Consider the following 19,649-nt stretch of genomic DNA (forward strand, 5'->3'; position numbering starts at 1 on the left):
AGAACAATTGAACAACTTGCCTATAAAATTGCCAGATCTGACAATTACAGAGTATCCATAAAGGGCAAATTGAAATTATTTCTTTCACAGAGTTATTGTTTTACTCCTCCAAGCTTGTTGAAACACCTACTGTTTAGCTTGTCAACACATCATCTGTATACATGTAAAATGCTCTGTTATTGTAAATTATGTCTGAATTCTAGTCCAACCAAAATTTGCTTGTCAACAACAACAATGCAGTCTACGCATGTACAGGCAGAGTTGACAACTGAATGCTTTGGAGAGTAGAGCAAGAAAATGTAATTTACATTAAAAAACAAAAATAGTGAAAAATAATAATCCAAAGTTACAGCTACTGGCCCTTTGATACTTCATCTAGGAATATATAGTCTGCAATGAAACACAGAGCATATTCTCTCCTATTGCTGTACTTATTATGCTCTCATTTTGAGTACTTGGAATGACGCAGGAGGTTATCACATCATAACAGCTGACCCAATATTTCTCTCCAATTTTTGAGAAAAACAAAAAAAAAACTGGAGACCACAACTCAGCAACTACTTGCAAATTCCAAGCAGGGCAGTAACATTTGCTCGACATGTCAATGACTGACTGGTGATTCAGAATATAGTTCTTTGCACTCAACAACACTGAACAGATGTTGTTTTCAAAGTCGATACTGGACTTGCCATCATAGGGTTCAAACTTCTCTACACTATGTATTGATACCCATTTTGTTATGGGAAAAATTACATATACATAATGGTGTTACTTTGCCAACTAAATAAATGGTATTTTTTCAACATGGTCAGAAGTATCTGTCTATCCTAAATTATCAAATGATATCACTGCATTCCCATTCATAGAATACATTTATTTTTTGAATTATTCACAATATCACTTGAGCAGAATTTGAAGTGGAGTAATTTAGCACTGTCAGACCAGGTGGGAATTATTTTTTCAGATCATACATGTGAGTCTATATCATTTATCTGTATTCAGTGTATTTGTAGTATCAGAAAGTTCCCCTGGCCACCTGTCACCAGTATTTATTGGTATAAGCCAACTCATTCTGGTTGATGGGGTTAGATTTATACACTATCAAAGCTAAATTGATACAACCTTATGTTCCCAGACAATGGCGAAAAGCAAAATATCAGTTATAATTATGGTTGTAGTTCCAAACATCACACTCCTACAAACCCCTTTTCACAAATAAAGATGGTTTAAATCACAGAGTTTTTGGACTTCACATTGGCTGAATGTCAACGTTGGAAACGGGAAGTGGTTTACGCCTGTAAACAATTCTAATACTACTGACAGCAACTTAGTATTAATTATTATTGTTTATTTTTATTTATTAGCACTGATTTTGGGATTTTTAAACTACCCGTACATGCATGGTGGTTCACACAACATCTGACAGCTGCTGACAGAAATTTTGAAAAAATTTTTCTTTTTCCATATGTGCTTGATTAAGAAGGCAACTTGTGCTCAGATCACTAGATACATGATTTCAACACTTTTACTGTTTCAATCATAACATTATTAGCTATAGGGAAGCAAAAATTTTACTGTTGCTTTTCTGCCTGAAAGTCTGGAAAACACTGTTGACAAACACTTATTTTTGAATATTATTAATGATGATTAAGGAATGAGCCCAACAGTAAGTCACAATAACAGGGCTATATGGATGTCATAATGGGTGGACCTTCATGGTAATATCACACTGCTGTACACCATTGTATACATGATTGATGAAAATCTATTTGTTAATGACTTGGTAAAATCCTACTAGGAAAGGCAAACAAAAATCCTAGCTATCTATTTTGAAATATAAACTTGAAAAATGCTAAACTATACTTCTTAAATGAATCTCTGTTAGTCTAAGACTTGTAATTTTACAAAAACATTATTACTGTACTGTTACTGTATCATAATGTACTGTAATATACAAGAAGATCCAAATTAAGCATATGGTTTCAGTACAGGTTTCACTTTCAAAGCCCGTCAGTTTGGTATTTGTTGTTATACCTGTATCAACTCTGTAATTTGTTTTAGGTTACTATATCTGCACTAATACTGTAATTTGACTCATCAGCAATAATTGCAATATACGCAGCTTGTTGTACCTTTCATAGCGCTAATCCAAACTAACTAAAGCACAAAAATAGATTGAAGCATTCCTGTCCCTCTCTGTCCTTCAAATAATGGTGCAGCCTAATATAGCTCTGTAGTGTGGTCTATCTCACTGATGATTGAAATCTGGGTAGGGTAGCGGGATTAGCCAGCGTGGGCTTTCATCAAGCTGGTAATGAATTACAGGCCAGAGGTGTCCAATTTCAGCACAAGCCCTACGTCAGTGCACAAGCAGCACCACTCTGGCAAAGGGGATACTAAAAATAAACACAAACCACTGTCCTCTTGGTTATGATATGCCTAGGGGCCACATCATAGCAATCTCCAAACACAACACAATACTCCACATAATCAAGTACATGTTCATGGGTGGGTGGAGAGGACTGTGGGTTCAGGGCAATTTGCTATATTTATACCTAAAATTGTCCTGTTTTTGTTTGTTCAAGATATCCTTGAACTTACAAATGAGGGTGACAGGCAATTATAATTCTTGATAAAAATGTCCCTGATATTATATCGGAATGTGACCTGGTGCTGTCGGTAATTTACATTTTAAATTTGACGCACAGATCCCTTTGTTTCATTTTGTGAACTTGAACCATGAGGACAAAAAGGTCACACCATGTCACAGCCACAATTCGTGTAGTGCATACAAAGCAATGTCATGTTGTTGTTGTTTTTATCAGAACAAAATACAGTGTATGAGTTTTTGCAAAATGTCAAAGCTGATGTACAATGCTTGTTTACAAGCTATCTTGATGGCCCATAAACATCAAATAAAATGCAAAATCCAAATAAATTGGATACAATTACCCTGGATTTCACCAAAACTGCATGAAAAAACATGCCTTTTGATTCTTTCTACAAATAAATTTCCCTGTTTAGTCTGTGGCCTTCCCTAAGGATTATCCCTAGCACTTCTTTCTCTTACAGTAATCCACTTTTTTTAGCTTTAGTCTTGCTTGCAGTAGGATATAGCACAAATCAATTCCAAAGACGCATGTAATCCAACAGAAAATTCTAATTGAAGGAGACCCTGTACCAGGCGGCCTGGGAATTACAGAATCATGATTGATTGACACATCTCAACAAACACATGGGTTTTGTCTGGGAACACAATTTCACAAAACGTTCCAACGCGGAAGATTGCAACAAAAGATGTCAAAAAATATTTCACATCATGTTTCATAATGTCTGCCTTAAGATTGAACCTGTTCACCCTAAATTCTATGTAAACAGGTCCACAATCAACAGTGATAACAATTGATTTGGGCCAAACCATGGTGGTGACAGGGTTAAATTAACATATGGTAGACTGATTCTAAGGAGAACAGCATATATAATGACATACTGCTGTACACTGAATGATATCTCACTGAAATAAAAAATTTATTTCTGATGAAGTCAGTAAATGCACACTCCATCAGAGGTACATGTATCTCTGCTAATAATCAACATATTTCAGTGAAAAAATTAATAACAGGGAAACAGACATTCTAACGTCAGATTTCTGCGAAACAAACACAAGGATTGACAGCAGCCTGAAAGCCAACATAAGCCAGCACAGCGACAACTTGACGGCATTCTTTCTGTGCAAGGAACAAGATAAGGAAAATAACTTACATGAAATGATACACTATTGAATCTCTTTAACCTCGGTGATTTGAAATGCAACACGCAAAGCTGCCACCGTCCTGCTCTCTCGCTCAAGAAATTTATCTCCGTGAACAAATGGAAAAATGTAATCCACTAGGCTGCGAGTCTGACACTGAGTATGTATATTTACGTCAGGCGGGATAACACTCTGCATTGCGTTGGTTTCAAAAGAAGACAGCCTATATAGTCAATGTGTCTCCCACAGGGGGTGCTAGTCATATCTTGCAAGCTACCAAACAGCAGCGGAAACATGATGCACAGCCGGCAACTCCTATAGCTGCCTGGCTGTACAGGGGGTGACACTCCTATCTTATGACGTCAACACTGAGAGATAACGGCTTCTCACAGCATCACTGCAGGTTATTTACAGATCTCTGTATATCCTCATGGTTGAAATGTGAGTCAATATTCCCACTGATGATTTTTTTTTTCTTTCCTGTGTCCCTTCAGGCGCAGACATCAAGTACTATCGCCATCATCTGAAGGCAAGATTGACGACCCTGACTGAGAAAACCACTCTGCTGTGCTGAAGGAACAAGGACATCTTCAAGGATGAGGAGGCTGTCTTTCGTTTTTACAAAAGATGTACGCAGGAGCAAATGACAAAAGAACTCCCTTTATACAATTATTTGACCAGGTTGTTCGGCAAATATTTGGGCCACTTCTCTCCTACAAATTGGTATTATAGTATGTAGCAGTACACCCATCTATTGCATTAAACAGTGCAGAGAGTATACCAGTAGAAAGTGCTGTGTCAAAACAGCCTGTTCTGTCATCATTGGCATGACCTTTAACCCATAAACAATTCACAAACAACAACACAGGCTGACAGACTTGAGGGAAGGATACAGGTGTTTGGAGCATGATGGACGTAATTTACAACCCCTTCGTCCTCATTTCCCACTGAAAGGGCCGAGTTTGTGATAGAAAACAATGAATTGAACCACAATTTGGAAGTCAGGAGGTAGAAATCCTCTGAGTTGATAGACCACTACCTAATCTATGTACTAATTAAGTGAGAAGCATTCCTAAGAGGTTATATAAGGAACTATCCAATTCCATAACTATAGTTTCTGCTTTGTAATCAAAGATTAGCCTACTCTTATCAGTTGCAGTACACTTGAGAAAAAGATAAAATTCAATGATTTATGTGGGTCAATCACTTGTTCTTATACGTTAGAGGGGCAATAGCTGTGACTTTGGATGATACTTCCATTGCTTTTGCTCTATAAAACAAGAATACTTCCTTCTTCTTCTCAGAAGTCTCTTGTTGGCCCTACCTTAGATACAATAATTGTGTACACACAAGACAGTTTGTTATTGTTGACAAATGAACTCTATCCTACACTAAAATTCAGTTGTTAAAATTGGTATATGCAGCGCCTGTGTTGGTAAGTTGGACAACAAGCATTTTGAAAAAATTTGGGGAGTGGAACGAGAAATTGTATGTCACAAACAAACCAAAAACAATGGAAATTACATCAAGAGTTACAGCTAATAAAAACCCTTTCCATCAAAATGAAAGTACTGATTTTAAATTCATCAAGTATAGCACTTAATTGTGGATAAAAATTATGAGTTGTCGTTACAAGTGGAATACAAAAAACAGCACTCATATTTCCTGGTAAAGCAACATAAAAGCTGTTTTATCTCCTTTATGCAGATGAGCTGTCAGTACTCCATTTCTTGTTTCAATCCCAACATGACAAATTTGTTCCTACAGGGACTTCTCCTAGTAAGTCTGCTACAAAGACGATCATCAAAACACTGAGAAAGACAGGTTTAAGAATGAAGAAAGGTCATCATAAATCTCAAGGTATTCTTTCCGGAAACAGACGGATAAACAATTTCACGGAGGATAAATACCTCTACAGCGCGTTCTATTGATTTCATTGATACTTAAGATACAAAGAAAATTGACAGATTTCTAAGATTCTTCAGTCAATAATATTCAGAAGCAAAATCTTCAATTTGATGAAGGTGGCTAGGATAGGAAGAAGCATTTTTAATGACAAATTCAGATTTTCTGCTCCTGCACTGCATTGCAACTGAAAGGTGAAATATCCAACAAGTACAGATTCATCAAAACGTAACAATTGTACACTTTCCCTTTAGAAAAAAATGCAAGCCTAATGTAACTGCGTTAAAATAAGATTTGATGATTTTATTGAGATAGCTTTATTGTCATGCTGTGAACACTTTCTACACATATTTCAGTTCTACGCAGATTATACATAAATACATATTTGATTGTCATGGTAAAAAGTATACTTTATCTCTGGTGACTGAATATCCTGTGTCACTACATCATTACTGTACCATTATCAAAACATCTACTGCACAAGTTATTCAATCTAGCACACTGAAATTTATATGAAAAAAAATTTCACCGAACCTTTTTCATATTAGAAAATATTACATTTCTTCACATTTTCTTGTTTCAAAATGCGTCATCATTGCCATGGTTATAAAGCTTTTTTCCAAATTTAATTGGTTTATTCACTGCACATCTTTCTTCACCTAAAATTATCTAAATCTACTCAGCAACAATTTTAAAATAAATTTTTCAGAGTGAAAAAGCCGTCTGGCAACAGATTCATGGAATCACATTCAGATAATGTACAATGACCCTAAAGGGATGGTTTTTGAAACTTTTCAATTTTTACAATGTGCTTCCAGACTGCTACTTGTGTTGACTATTTTAGAAGTCTGTTGAGTAAGTCAACTATTCATCACCGGACTTTCACGAAAAACAAAAATTTTCTGACACAGTTAACACAAGGAAATATTTTTGAGTATTAAATATTAGCTACTTTAAAGTAATTTGATTCTCCAAGTCAAAACTTTGGAAAGTGACCCCTGATCTTGTTCTTGATTATGAAAAAGCATAGTTTGAAAAGTTTCCCCTGAGAAAAATTTAAGCAAATGTTTGAAGCATTTTGTTTCAAGGGGATGCATCAAATATGAAGATGTGACATTTCTAGATTTTCACCATCTCTTGTCATTATTACATTTCAAAAGCTAACAATTGTCAGAAACATCTGACGACTAATGCATCCTCATTGCATGTGTTAATGCTCAGTAGGATGTATATGGCGAATTGCACATAAAAAAATCACATATTGTAAGTTATGCAGAGAACACTACCTGGACTTGTCTGTTGATAAAACAAGAAACAGAGCAACACAAATTAGAGCACTGCTCATGTAATATTTTACATTGAATTTAACTCTCAATTCAAAATTATTTTCATTGACTGTTTCTGGTCCCTTTACTTTCTTCTTATCCTTGAATTTATCAAAGAATTGTTCCCCAATTCTCTAACATTTTACAATATAAAATGTACGCAGTTGTAATGCTTGAAAACTTTTGCAAGATAACTTTGTCTTGTCTACTTTCACCTGCCAATATTTGGTACAAAAAATAAGCATCACAGGTGCTGTTTGGCTGGCATACTCAGATTAATAACACTGATAGGGTTCTTTGTGTTGGATTTTGCATGGTGAAAGGTAGGTTCAATTCAGAGAAGTCACCTAACAAATTCACACACCAAATAAATTAACATGATACTTGATGATCAGAACTCTTTCAAGCCAACAACACAATGTAAAATGTTGTACCTTGAGGTTTTGACCCCTCACAAGCTGTTGTAGAGGTTATTCTCCATATACTCAGTGCACTTTCACTGTATGAATCAAAGCTCACAGAATACATGTATATTATATACCGGTATTGGTACATATAAAAACAGTGATCCACAGCATTGGCTACTTGGCTGGCCAAGCTGGCCAGGTAGTGTAGGTACAGGATAAGACTATGAGGATTAAGGCTGTAGTACCATTGAATGTACCATTGTGCTAGGAGTAGGACCACAACAAACTTTATGAATCAACTGCAGAGTGTCAGATGGGGTAACAGACAGTGGCATGGAAAGTCTGTAGGTGGCGCTGTACAGGTACAGACTGACTTGGCGGTGGTGATGTAAGACAGTAGCTATAACAGGTACTGTACATGCACTCTAACTTGCCACTTCTGTGAACCCTTTGAGTCAATGAAGGAATTTCTGTTAAGTCAGCTCTAGACTAACACGTGATATGTAACATTTTCTTGCATGAAAGAGGAGTGGTGTATCTTTGCAGTGTAAAGTGGACACATTGCAAGTACTGAGTATCAGAAAAACTACGTAATAACACAGCATTACTGTTGCAACGCATGGATACAATGTCATAGACCAGAAATTTTGTCAACTGCCTGGATGTCAAAACTGAACCACTTTTTGTCTGGAAAGGTATAACATATGGGCAATACAGCAGAAAGTATTTTGTTTTATATTAGATTGATTATGATTAGATTTGATTGTTTGTTTGTTGCTGGTAAGTCTGGTTGATACCACTATTTGTCAGGGAAGGTAGACTATCAGAGTTGATAAAACAAAACTACAAAATTGACACAGTGGCGTTTTTTTTTAACGAAAAATCAAAACTCTACAAAGACAGGCTAGTTATTCAAAGATGATGTGTCATTTAAGGGCTGGGAAGGGGTTGTTGTGACTGGAGGGAGGGGGAGGGGAGGGTAAGGGTAAGGGGGTTTGCACTCACCAGGATTCAATACACCTTTCTCGATTAGCTCTTCCTTGGTTGCTCTCATGGAAATCTTCCTCTCAATAGCTTAGAATTAACAAACAAACAAATAAAAAGACTAGTGTTAGGTTAGTGGGAACAACGAAAATAAAAGAAGCATGCATTACAGTGTTAATGAATCATCTTTACAACAGAAAACAAATTTGTTGGTGTGACTTTCAAAACAAGGCAACCAATAAATCATGCTTATTAATTTATATTGATTAAGTCCATCTGTAAGCTATCAATATTTTCATCAAATACACCTCAGTTAATTATGAAAACTTTGCAGTTGACATTATTCAATCATACGAGTATGGTGGCTCAAATTAATTGACAGACTTGTAAGGTTGTACAGAATTGGGTGGTGTTTTCAAACCTTTCTCTTTTCCATAAAATACAGGATATGTTCACCAAATACCATCAGTACTAACAACAGACACAGATATCAAAATCCACCACCCCCCAATTTTGTGTTGTTGCCCTTAGAATATGCCTCGCGAACAGATATTCGGGCTATCACACTTTGACAATACTTTTCTGGTCTACCACTTGTGGGTTTTTTTGAAAATCTAAAATTTAATTTGTCTCACTAGTGTTAACAAAGAGATGGCAGCCATAATGAAATTTCAGATGTCAGCAAATGCTGGTTAATTTGTTTTGCTAGTACAAAAACTTGTACAGTGACCCCTAACTTTTATTCTTGATTTTGTAAGAATCAATCAGTGTTAAAATTTTCACAGGGGAAATTTTGAACAAAATTTTTAAGTCTTCCACTTTCAAGCCTCATTATTAATATGCCAATTATTTTTAATATGCAGGTCACTGATTATGAATACACAGAATATGGAATGTATATAATATTTCACTTTTCTAAAGAAATCTCTATTTCAACCCTTGTTTACTGAACAAATGAACATATGTATCATGTAATGATTTTCACTACTTCTATGACTTCATGGTTTTGTATAGGAAGTATCATTTTCAGGCAAAATTACAAGTGCAGTGCTGGGGGAAGTGAAAACGACTGCAATATTCTTTCATTTCAAATGTGGAAACTTTATTATAATGTTGGAAGGATAATGGTTATGAAATATTGAAGTCATTTTTCACCATTTATCCCTACATACAACCTAGGAAATTGAATATTCATCGAAATGGAACACTGTATCACAAGTCTACTATGTTACAAAAACTTTCAAAATGTGTTACTGACATTCATACCTGAAATAGAAACAAATTTGAAGATATCAAAACAATACTTGCACTAGATCACAAAGTTGCCACCATAGAAGATGGAAACACCTGTAAGCCACTGTTCACCTGTCTGTATTGTAACACGATACCTTGAACATGACCTTTTGTTGAAAGAACAGCGCGCAAGAGTCTGAGATTCCAAGGTTTTCTTGAAATTTGTCATATTAATTGACACAACGTAATTATTATATCAAGAAAGATTTTCCGATAGAAAACAATCAGAATTTGTTCCAAATCACCTGTTTTGACATTTTTATGCATGAACTTCATTTAGTGAACAACAGCACATCGGCTAAGAGAAATCAAATTACAGGGATGCTCAACGGAAAGTAGACGATGAGATTAAATGATACCTTACTCAATTACTAATTTACATCAGACACTTTATTTCTAAAACTACACTAGTACCTCACAATATTGCTTGCGAGCGGCAAGTTCTCAGAGACAAGAATAACAAATACCAGACCTAAATGATTCCTTAACATAACAGTCGCTTGCCTGCTTCTCTGCCGACATGAGGAGTGCCTTATCTCTTTCCACCGGTTTATTGCCGTAATCTTATACCACGATACTAATTACACAGCGACAAAAAGACAACTGTAGTTCTTGCTGAAGAAGTATAAAAGAGCATTTCTCGCGGGGAATCTAGCTCTGCCATAGCGGTGACGGTCTGTGACATTAGCAGTGACACGTGTTTTGTCAATTTGGTACAACTTTTGATGATAAAAATCTTTACTAAGAGGCCTTTAGGTTACCAAAAATAAACACCATCGACGCGATTGTCAATGGCACCTAAACCTTGTAAGAGTGAATAGTATTTTTTATTTAGGAGGGCGATCTCAAATATATTCGTGAATGAAACTTCCAAAAGTGAAGTATATACGAAAGTGAAAGCAACAAATTTGTTCGAACTGGGTATTGTCAGTACTCCCTAACTAGCTTATATACAGTGCAGCTTACGCAGTACAAATTAGTCACATGTAAAAACAACTTGCGTGCATGCCTGGCTAGCCTTTCAAAAAGTTTATTTTCTAGCTACGTATGTTGCAAAATGGTTTTGATCATTTGAGTGAAACAGCTTCTGAACCCTTGACTTGAATGCTAGGCGCTCTCTGATCTTTGACCCAATCGGATCAGCATAATTTATAGATCTTTTTCGTCAGACACATTAGCAGAGCGTATTGTGATTTTGCAACAAAGTGTTTAGATTGATACTTCTTCAGCAAGAACTACAGTTGTCTTTTTGTCGCTGTGTAATTAGTATCGTGGTATAAGATTACGGCAATAAACCAGTGGAAAGAGATAAGGCACTCATGTCGGCAGAGAAGCAGGCAAGCGACTGTTATGTTAAGGAATCATTTAGGTCTGGTATTTGTTATTCTTGTCTTTGAGAACTTGCCGCTCGCAAGCAATATTGTGAGGTACTAGTGTAGTTTTAGAAATAAAGTGTCTGATGTAAATTAGTAATTGAGTAAGGTATCATTTAATCTCATCGTCTACTTTCTGTTGAGCATCCCTGTAACAAGGAATTTTTGAAGTTTAAAGCCTTGTAAGAGGAGGAAAAGGTACTCTCTCCAAAATTCTAACCATGCCTCAAAAAACATGACTTTCCATCATTAGCAAAATTCAAATTAATGACACTTACTGATTTGAGTCTGATGAAACTTTTCAGACGTCGTCTTCTTCTTCCTCTTCCATTTCCATGGTTTAAATAATCGACTTATTGAGGGAAATTTACTCTTTCTCTCTACAGGAGGGGTACTCGGCCCTTGCACTTTGGCAATGGCCCCCTTCATATCATTATCCTTTTTTGCATCACCACCTAGGAAAGTCAAAAAGATGATAATTAGATTACAAAAATGAATGAATGAAAAATTTAAAACTTATGGCATATACAGGAAGGATTCAAGAAATAGGACTGTTTTGGATCAATTAAGGAGTCTTTTTGTGAGTATAATTTGTTTTCAGAAGGTTAGAGGAGCTCTTTCCAAGTCACTATAATAATGCTTGTTTTGCCAGAAAATAAATTGTGATCTGGCCTTAAGGTCAATGTGAAAGACCTTGTTCTTGTGACAACCAAAACTTGTTTTGTTTGGTACAAAATTTAGTTTTCATGGACTTATGTGAAGGCTTTCAGTGAATTTAGTCATCCCCCAAAAATTGAAGTGTTTTGTTTGGTACCAAATTACGTCAATGGATTTGATCAGTAAGGCAAGACTAAAGGCTGAAAATAGCACTGATGGAGATTGGAAAACTCAATTAACTTTTCACGTTTCATTCCAAACTATTTGCCATTCTTGAGTTTAATCCTTTTCAGAATGCACACATCAAGGCTAAATAAGAAATGCATAGTTATACAAGTACTTGAGATGCATACGTGTACTTCAATCATTTCTACTGAAATGAAAGAAAAAAAAATTATCAGCTCAATGTGCAGTATGGTAGGCTAAGTATTTGACAAATTCCACTAAGATCCTTGGAAAGAGCTTTCCTCTGTCACAGATTCTAGGTACAGTAACCATTCTGATAAAATCACTTCAACGTCAACATTCTTGAAAGGGCATAGCTTCTATTATTTGTTGTGACTTTATTCTTCTTTGAAATTATTAAAGACGTGATTGATACAACATGCATAAATTATGAATTCTCAGAGCCCTACAACTGAAAACAAATTCAACAGACAAGCCGCACATGGATGCTATGATAAAACATTGCTCCATATTATTGCCATGATATTTACAAAAGCAAATTTTGCAAAGAATTGACAATATTTAGATTCCTGCAACCACGAAAATTCTCAGTGTGGCTTGCTCTGTGAAAGTATTATGAAAACACCATTACAAATAATAGATATTTTGCCCTTCCTACTTTTCTTATCTGCATCCGTCAAACCAAGTTTTGGTTGGCAGAAATCATGAAATTCACTCCTAATATTTTTTATTTAAAGTAGGACGATAACACGAGTGAACTTTTGGACTTTCAGAGAGCATATTTATAAATTGAAAAAATAAGAGGAAATGTATGGGATAAGTCTTATTCATCAACCACAAAAACATTTTTCCAAGCTTCATTTTGCTTGTTCAATATTTCACGACATGAAATCTTTAGAGTGCAAAGGAAAGCTGAACATTATTTTCTCTGTACATAACATTTTTGTGACAGAAATTCCAGGACACTGTACCAGTCGTTCAACACACACATACAGACATACTGATGCAAACACTCATACACACACACACACATGCAAGGCCAATGAGACATCTCACCAGGGACAAGGGCAGGTACAAGGTACATGTAAGTGACATTACTGTGTACAGGGTGTGATTACTAATAGTACTATGGGGTGTTGTTTGTTATGGTCATAAAAATGATGTGACTTTAGATACATATGATGAATGTGGATACGTGCACACAACATCCTTATCATTTAACTATTAAAAATGAATACAATCAATGAAAATAAGTAATTAGTATCTACATCTGTACATATTTTGGCACTATAAAGCACCATTTGACCAATGTCAGTAACTTTCAAAGTCTACCAAATATCCTTGTTTGGAAGAAATATTATTACCTTGTCCTTACTGACATCATAGCTTAGCTTCTCGCAGTCTATAAAATCAATCTAACTAGTTACATATTATCTCTGTCATTTCTACTTATTTACTGTTACACTGCTGTCAGTTTTACCACTCGTAATACATTACTGCCTCTAAATATTTTGTCTTTACCTATCTACATGGATGTATGCCTGACTTACTTTGATGTCCCTGTATCTCATATATCTGTCCTTGTGGATCTCATCAATTGAAATCCTGCCACTGACAAGTGTTCAAGCTGAACAATCAGCAAGGTTGAAAGTATTATCATTTCTTTGGTATGTGAAGTTTGCACGTCGGATAAAATCTGAAGAACTGTTGTCACTTAGTGTTATAGCAGCATGGAATCCATTGTAAGATACCTGTTCAATATGCTATAAGATTAGTAAACATAGTGTAGTGCCTCTTGTAGACTTATTAAAAACATGTCTTAGTCTACCGGTATGTCACCTATAGTCTTTCTACAGCTTGCAAAATATTACACAGTTATCCTAAAAATTAAATGAACTGGCGATAAAAATTTTGCTTGGCCTTTTGATGTCATTTTTTTTGAAATCACCTACATGTGTATGCACACAGTGTAAGCATAATCATAATCATGGAAAGAGAATATGTTAATGATCTCAGAGCATTTTGTTTTAAGTTAAAATGACATCTTCAGGAGATGGAGAGATTCTTGTAAGTAAAACTAGTGCGTAATTAGAGTTAGTAGAGGCAACAAAAGAACAGTGCCATTATTTCTTGCAAAGGTCAACTAAGGTCAGAGCAGTGCTTGTTCAGATTTGTCAGGGTTACACGGAAAGGTCAACGAACTGCATGAGGTGGAATGCACAACAGATCATGTCTGTGTCATCAAAGCTGATTTAACCTTACCGCCCCCAGCAGTGCGTTCTTTTGAAAAGTACGGTCAACAGGTCCACATTTCAAAGATTTCGCTGACTGGGAAATGGCTTGTGAGAAGTTGTCATGAAAAGTGACAGCGGAAATGCTCCCACTGTGGTAATGTTTGACATCACCACAGAAATACAGTGGGACAAAAATATCATTATGTACATAGAAAACTTAGTATGCCCTATATTCTTTCAGACTGATTTGCTAACGTTACTAACAGGTGGTAAAGTCATTGTACAGCTATCACATGGGCTGCAGTTTCTGAAAGGTCTGTACATGTATGTGCATGTGTTTGTGGTAAAGTGGTCAATATAATTCAAGTGACTGAAAAGAACACATAATGCACACTGGTGACATTAGAGTTAGGAATAGAACACACTGGGACACAAAATGCAAGTGTTCATTGTAGGCATATTCCGCAATCCGCAAGTTTCAAAACCCATTCAGGACGAAAAAACACACACAGATTAGAATAATAAGTGCCAATCGCTGCATCCAGTGATGTCTTATGCCGAGTAAGAACTCAGTCGGCGTCTTCAACATGAAACTTCAAATGCCACCTTGGCAAGCATGCAGGGATAAAGTCACAGACACCAGTGACAAACTGGCAAGCAGTTTAAACACAGTTTACAAAACCACTGAGCAGAGACTACCAATAAGTATCAGATTCTGCCAACTGTTAAGTGCCTGAGCATGGCCAATAAAGAGACCAAAGTGTCTATTTATCATGCAAATATGCACAGGAATGCACAGCACTGTGCTACATGCCACCTAAGAGGTTCTGCAAATATGTTGATACAGCATGTGGGACAGTGATGTTGTACAGTTTCTCAGCTGCTGGTGTAGTTAGTGAGATAATATTACATGTATAAAGATCATAAGATGCAGTAATATCACTGAGAGTGACTCCATGCAACTCGCATGTCAAATGTATGGACCAGAGTGTTGCAGTGAGTTTTAGTGTGAAGAATGGAAATTGGAGAAGCAACACAGAGTAGCCCTGAGATATGAGTCCATGCATTACTTTCATATGTTCACTCATTGAGTTGAAAGAGGTCTCCTTCACAGCAGTCTTTTCCTACAAAGCTAAGGGGCTTTAATAAGGCTACTCAGTTTACTTGGGCTATGCACCTTCTTGCAGATTGTACCATGAAGACAAATGCATCCAAATGATCATGCATGGTCTGCGTTGACAAATTCAATTGTGCTTTTAAAAAGAACTACTTTATGATAATGAAGATTTGACATTATAATGAAAACATTTCTCTTTGACCCAGTGCTAGATGATGGAAGATGTACTAAATATATATTATAATACTGAATTTAGAAATGTAGCTACGAAGGCAAGTCAAGATTGTTAGTATTTAAATTCTGAAAGAATCATCATGCAAGAACTACATGGCTGTCCCTTTATCAACCGGAAAGTGAAAAATTAAAGAAATTAGTAGTGAAAATAATCTAGGCTGAAATTGGTATTGTATGTTAGTAAGTTACTTTATCACAAGAAGTCCTTTCCCTGCTGGTACAATACCACAGCAACCACACTTCTGAAAGCTCAAAGATGAAGCCCTGCATGGTACATTGATGCAACAACATTTGTAGATTGGAGCAACCAACAAGATTGAAGTTTTCTTTGCATTCACTATGGTACATACTGTATGTACAATGATGGATGAATATAGAAAACATTCAATCTGGTTGGATTGACTTTGTAACACTGAAGGGTGATTTTCTATTTGGTTTATTGACAAATTAATTTGCCTGTCTTTTGAAAGATGCATGTGTATGATTCAACTTGTTGGGCAATATCGGTAATAGAATAACAAGCCTGGACAAAAGTACAGTCATCAAACTGATAACGCTCAATCAGAGGATATTTGTGATGTCAGATCAGCACACCGTGTAACCTGTTCACCCCCAATTCCCTGTAAACAGGTCCACACTCCCCATTGAAAACAATGAGTTTGGGCAAAACCATGGTAGTGAAAGGGTTAATGTTTGAATAAATCTAGGAATTTTTGGACTGAGTCAGTCCTATACCAGTGCAGTTCATGTAACATCGCCGGATATGTAAGAAATGCTCTGAATCTGCAACATGTCAAACTGGCTTTGGTGGTACACTTGATTCAAGAAATTGCTCAGATTAGGCTGTTTGATAGGTATTTTATCAAAGGGATATGGTAAAGTGGTATTCGAGCAAATTGCAGTATGTTTCAAACTGGTTGATGTACATTTTCTATGGAAAGGCATTCACCGGTCATTTGGTTTAATAGCTGAGCCAAAAATATATGTGCTGATATTGATCTTATTATTGAATTTAAATTGATGACAGCATTCTGCAGAGTCAGAAGTTATGCATAAAGCAGAGGATATGGTCATTATTATTGTACTATCATTGGAGGAAACAAACTGAGAGACAGAAAGAAGGGAAGCTCATGTTGTGTTGTGTGACCGAAAGTGAAAGTCGGCATTTTCTTTGAGAGTTTGAAAGATACAGAAGTGACAAGCAAAGTTAGTTCTGCCTTACATGAGGATTTCAATATGGGACTTTCTACTTAATGAATATACCATACAGTAAAGTTTCACCAACTTATCATTTACTTGAAAGTTGCATGAGTGTTCAGGTAATTAAACTGTCGCGGTTGCACATCACATGAATTATTGGAATATCGTATGATTTGAGCATTGAGAATATTAATCTGCAGATTTTGTCTAGGCTTGCAAGGGAAAACTAATTTACGCACTAAATCAAATTTTGCAAGTCAGGATGAAAATGAATAAACGGATTTGATTTGTTCTGTAGGAAATCACCGTTCAGTGGGGATGATTTGACAAGAATATGTACTTCGTCTTTCCAGCTCTGGTGGCAAAGTTGCACTTCGTCCCACACGCCAAAACCGAGACCGGAAACTGGATTTCTTCATTCTCACATCTACATGTAGGCGCAGGACTTTTTTGGGGGAAGCAAGATCAGCGAAGGGCACAAAAAGATGTCTGCATCAGCAGCCAATGAGAAAGGAAGCCTTCGAAGTTTGCCCAATCACAGAGTTTGTTAGAAAAGAACAGTGCAGGAAAGACCTGTTGAAAAAATATGGCAATGTGAAATGAGAAGGCATATGATTATTGCACACAGGAAACATCAGTGACAAAGACAAATAGGTGGAAAAGAGAATTCTTAAGATCTTCTGCTTTGTTAAGTCAATGATGATCCATTTATGGACTAAGCATTCACATTCTGACAGTATTTCAGTCACAGTGCTGGTATACAGTACAAATCATGAAACTATCCCAATTACGGAGTTTTGCACCCAGCGATACTTCTTTCAATTCTACATAAACCATATCAACCTGTAAAATGTATCAATGCTATCGCATGTACCTACAACAGATAACATAGATAGTAGTTTTTTTTACCTTTTCAGGCCTTTGTTATTTATTAATATAAAATGATAACCTAAGCCTCTGGGAATATTTCCTGACCACAATTCCTGTCAAAAATAATGAATGTGGTCACAATATATCAGTGGATCTATTTCAACAGCTTTGTCACATTGTCTGTCATGTGACTTCCTCTACCTGATGATGAAAGAGTATGAATGTCCAGGGTTTTATAAACTTTGTACATATCTATTCACTATGGTCATACATACACTGTAAATGATAGGAGATGTTTGTAACTCATTTAAAGTTCTGTTAGCTATTACTTTTCATGTATTTTCATGTACTGTTGCTCTGTTTATAAGGTACCTTTTCTCACCTAACTTGCAAAATCATGTTGTAAAAAAAGTGTGTGTATGTATCATGTCAAGTTATTTTTGACAACTGAAACTTTTGTGCCAACTAGATTTAATTCAATACTAATTTAATAATTTGCGACAACAACCTTGCCTTTGGTAACACGGCATCATATTTGCAAGGCTAGTCTTTTAATATAGTAAAAAGTAATATTTGTTTTAACAAAAGTGAAAATGTATAGAAACTGTATTGCTATTCTTGGTTTGAATGGTCACATGCACCCAGTGCAATGCAATTGGCAAAGAATTTTGTCTTTCATTCAAAAGAGCAATGCATCTGAAAAACGGCCCAGTTGCACAGCATATCAGTTAAAATTTGCATGAGAAATGTCCTCTGTATCTACATATCTTACAGTCATTACACATACCTGCAACAACAAATCCATTTAGTAAGTCACAGAATCATCTATTCAGATGATGAAATCTATAAATTACATGTACACTAGAACATGATTGAATGAAAGTATTTTTAGGATAATAAGTAATAACCTTTGTACAATCTTGAAACCATACTTTGCTTGTGAAAATTGTTAACTGTTTTAAATTTTTTACATACAGGCTGTAGACAAGTGTAATTTGATTTTGATTATTAGGCTGAACTCAATTAGTGCCTATGGCAATTATTTTTCATATATACATACCGGTATATAATATTATTTTTACTTTTATTATGTCATATTGATGAATAAACACCTGGGCTCATTAGACAACTTTCCAGATCAGAGAAGTAAATTTTAAAACATTTACTGATATTTAAAATTCCAATATTCTCTGTATAAAATTTATAAATACGTAAGAATATAATTTTTTACCGTTGTAAAAACCAAACTGTCAACACCTAATTATCTGTGAGAAAACCAGTAGACTAGTCATTATTATCAGTAGTTAAAATGCCTTTCCCCTAGAGGTGATGTCTACCTCTGAAAGTATTGAATTCATGCTGTTACTCTGACACAGATGAGCCGCACAAAAAATGTTGACAGGTGATTTGTTATCATTGACAGTGCCTTAAGGAGACAATGAACAGGAAACAGCCTTAGGAACTGCAAGTCTTTCTTCAAGACGATGACAACTTGATTCTCTGAACTTTCTATTGAACCTTCCTGTTTATCTTTCAACAATGAACGGGATACGACAATCAAGTCTGATTGATAATACAGGCACAAGCAGGTAATAAGATATAATGAACGACACATATGTGCGCATAAGCCTGATAAGTTACCGTACTCTGAAATCTTTCTCTGTATTTTTGGAGCAATGGCATGTACATGTAATAAAGTTAGCTGTATCAACATGAACAAACTACTGGCAGCTACATGTTGTTCCTGATCTAGTAGAAGATACTTAGCTACAACATGTAGCTTCACACCTTTCAATTTGAACACTGGAAAAAGGTTAGGTTACATTACAGTTCTTTTTGTCATGCAAAGATAGTGAAGGATGTCACCAGTATAGCTAGTATCTCCACCCAAACACAGAAAAGAGTCAGTATTCAACATATCCAAATTGATACATTTGTATTAACTGTGGGAAGGCCCTGCCAAAAGAGAACCTGATTGTTTACAATACACATACTTAAATGGAAATTTGGGCCAAATGGTCTTCAGGTATCCCCTCTTGTTTTTCTCATTCACATAATAGCATGGTAACACACAAGGTCATTCACATTTTTATTGCCACGGCTACAAAAGTGT

General features: G+C 35.9%; 1 protein-coding gene across 6 annotated transcripts in view; it reads right to left on the reverse strand.

The window, feature by feature from the left end:
* The window catches only part of LOC139133006 (phosphatase and actin regulator 1-like), a 98,511-nt gene that overhangs the window by 24,985 nt on the left and 53,877 nt on the right, over positions 1-19,649 (reverse strand). For 4 of the 6 annotated variants that reach the window (XM_070699347.1, XM_070699346.1, XM_070699350.1 and 1 more), the window contains exons 2-3: positions 11,317-11,493; positions 8,394-8,462 (exon numbers count right to left, since the gene is read on the reverse strand). In XM_070699347.1, coding sequence (XP_070555448.1) covers positions 8,394-8,462; positions 11,317-11,493 — 246 coding nt within the window. Of the gene's footprint in view, positions 1-8,393; positions 8,463-11,316; positions 11,494-17,006; positions 17,240-19,649 lie in introns of all 6 variants that reach the window. The other 2 variants (XM_070699348.1, XM_070699349.1) reach the window with 2 other exon arrangements.

Source organism: Ptychodera flava, chromosome 5 (assembly GCF_041260155.1).
Source record: "Ptychodera flava strain L36383 chromosome 5, AS_Pfla_20210202, whole genome shotgun sequence".
Classification (NCBI taxonomy): Eukaryota; Metazoa; Hemichordata; class Enteropneusta; family Ptychoderidae; genus Ptychodera; species Ptychodera flava.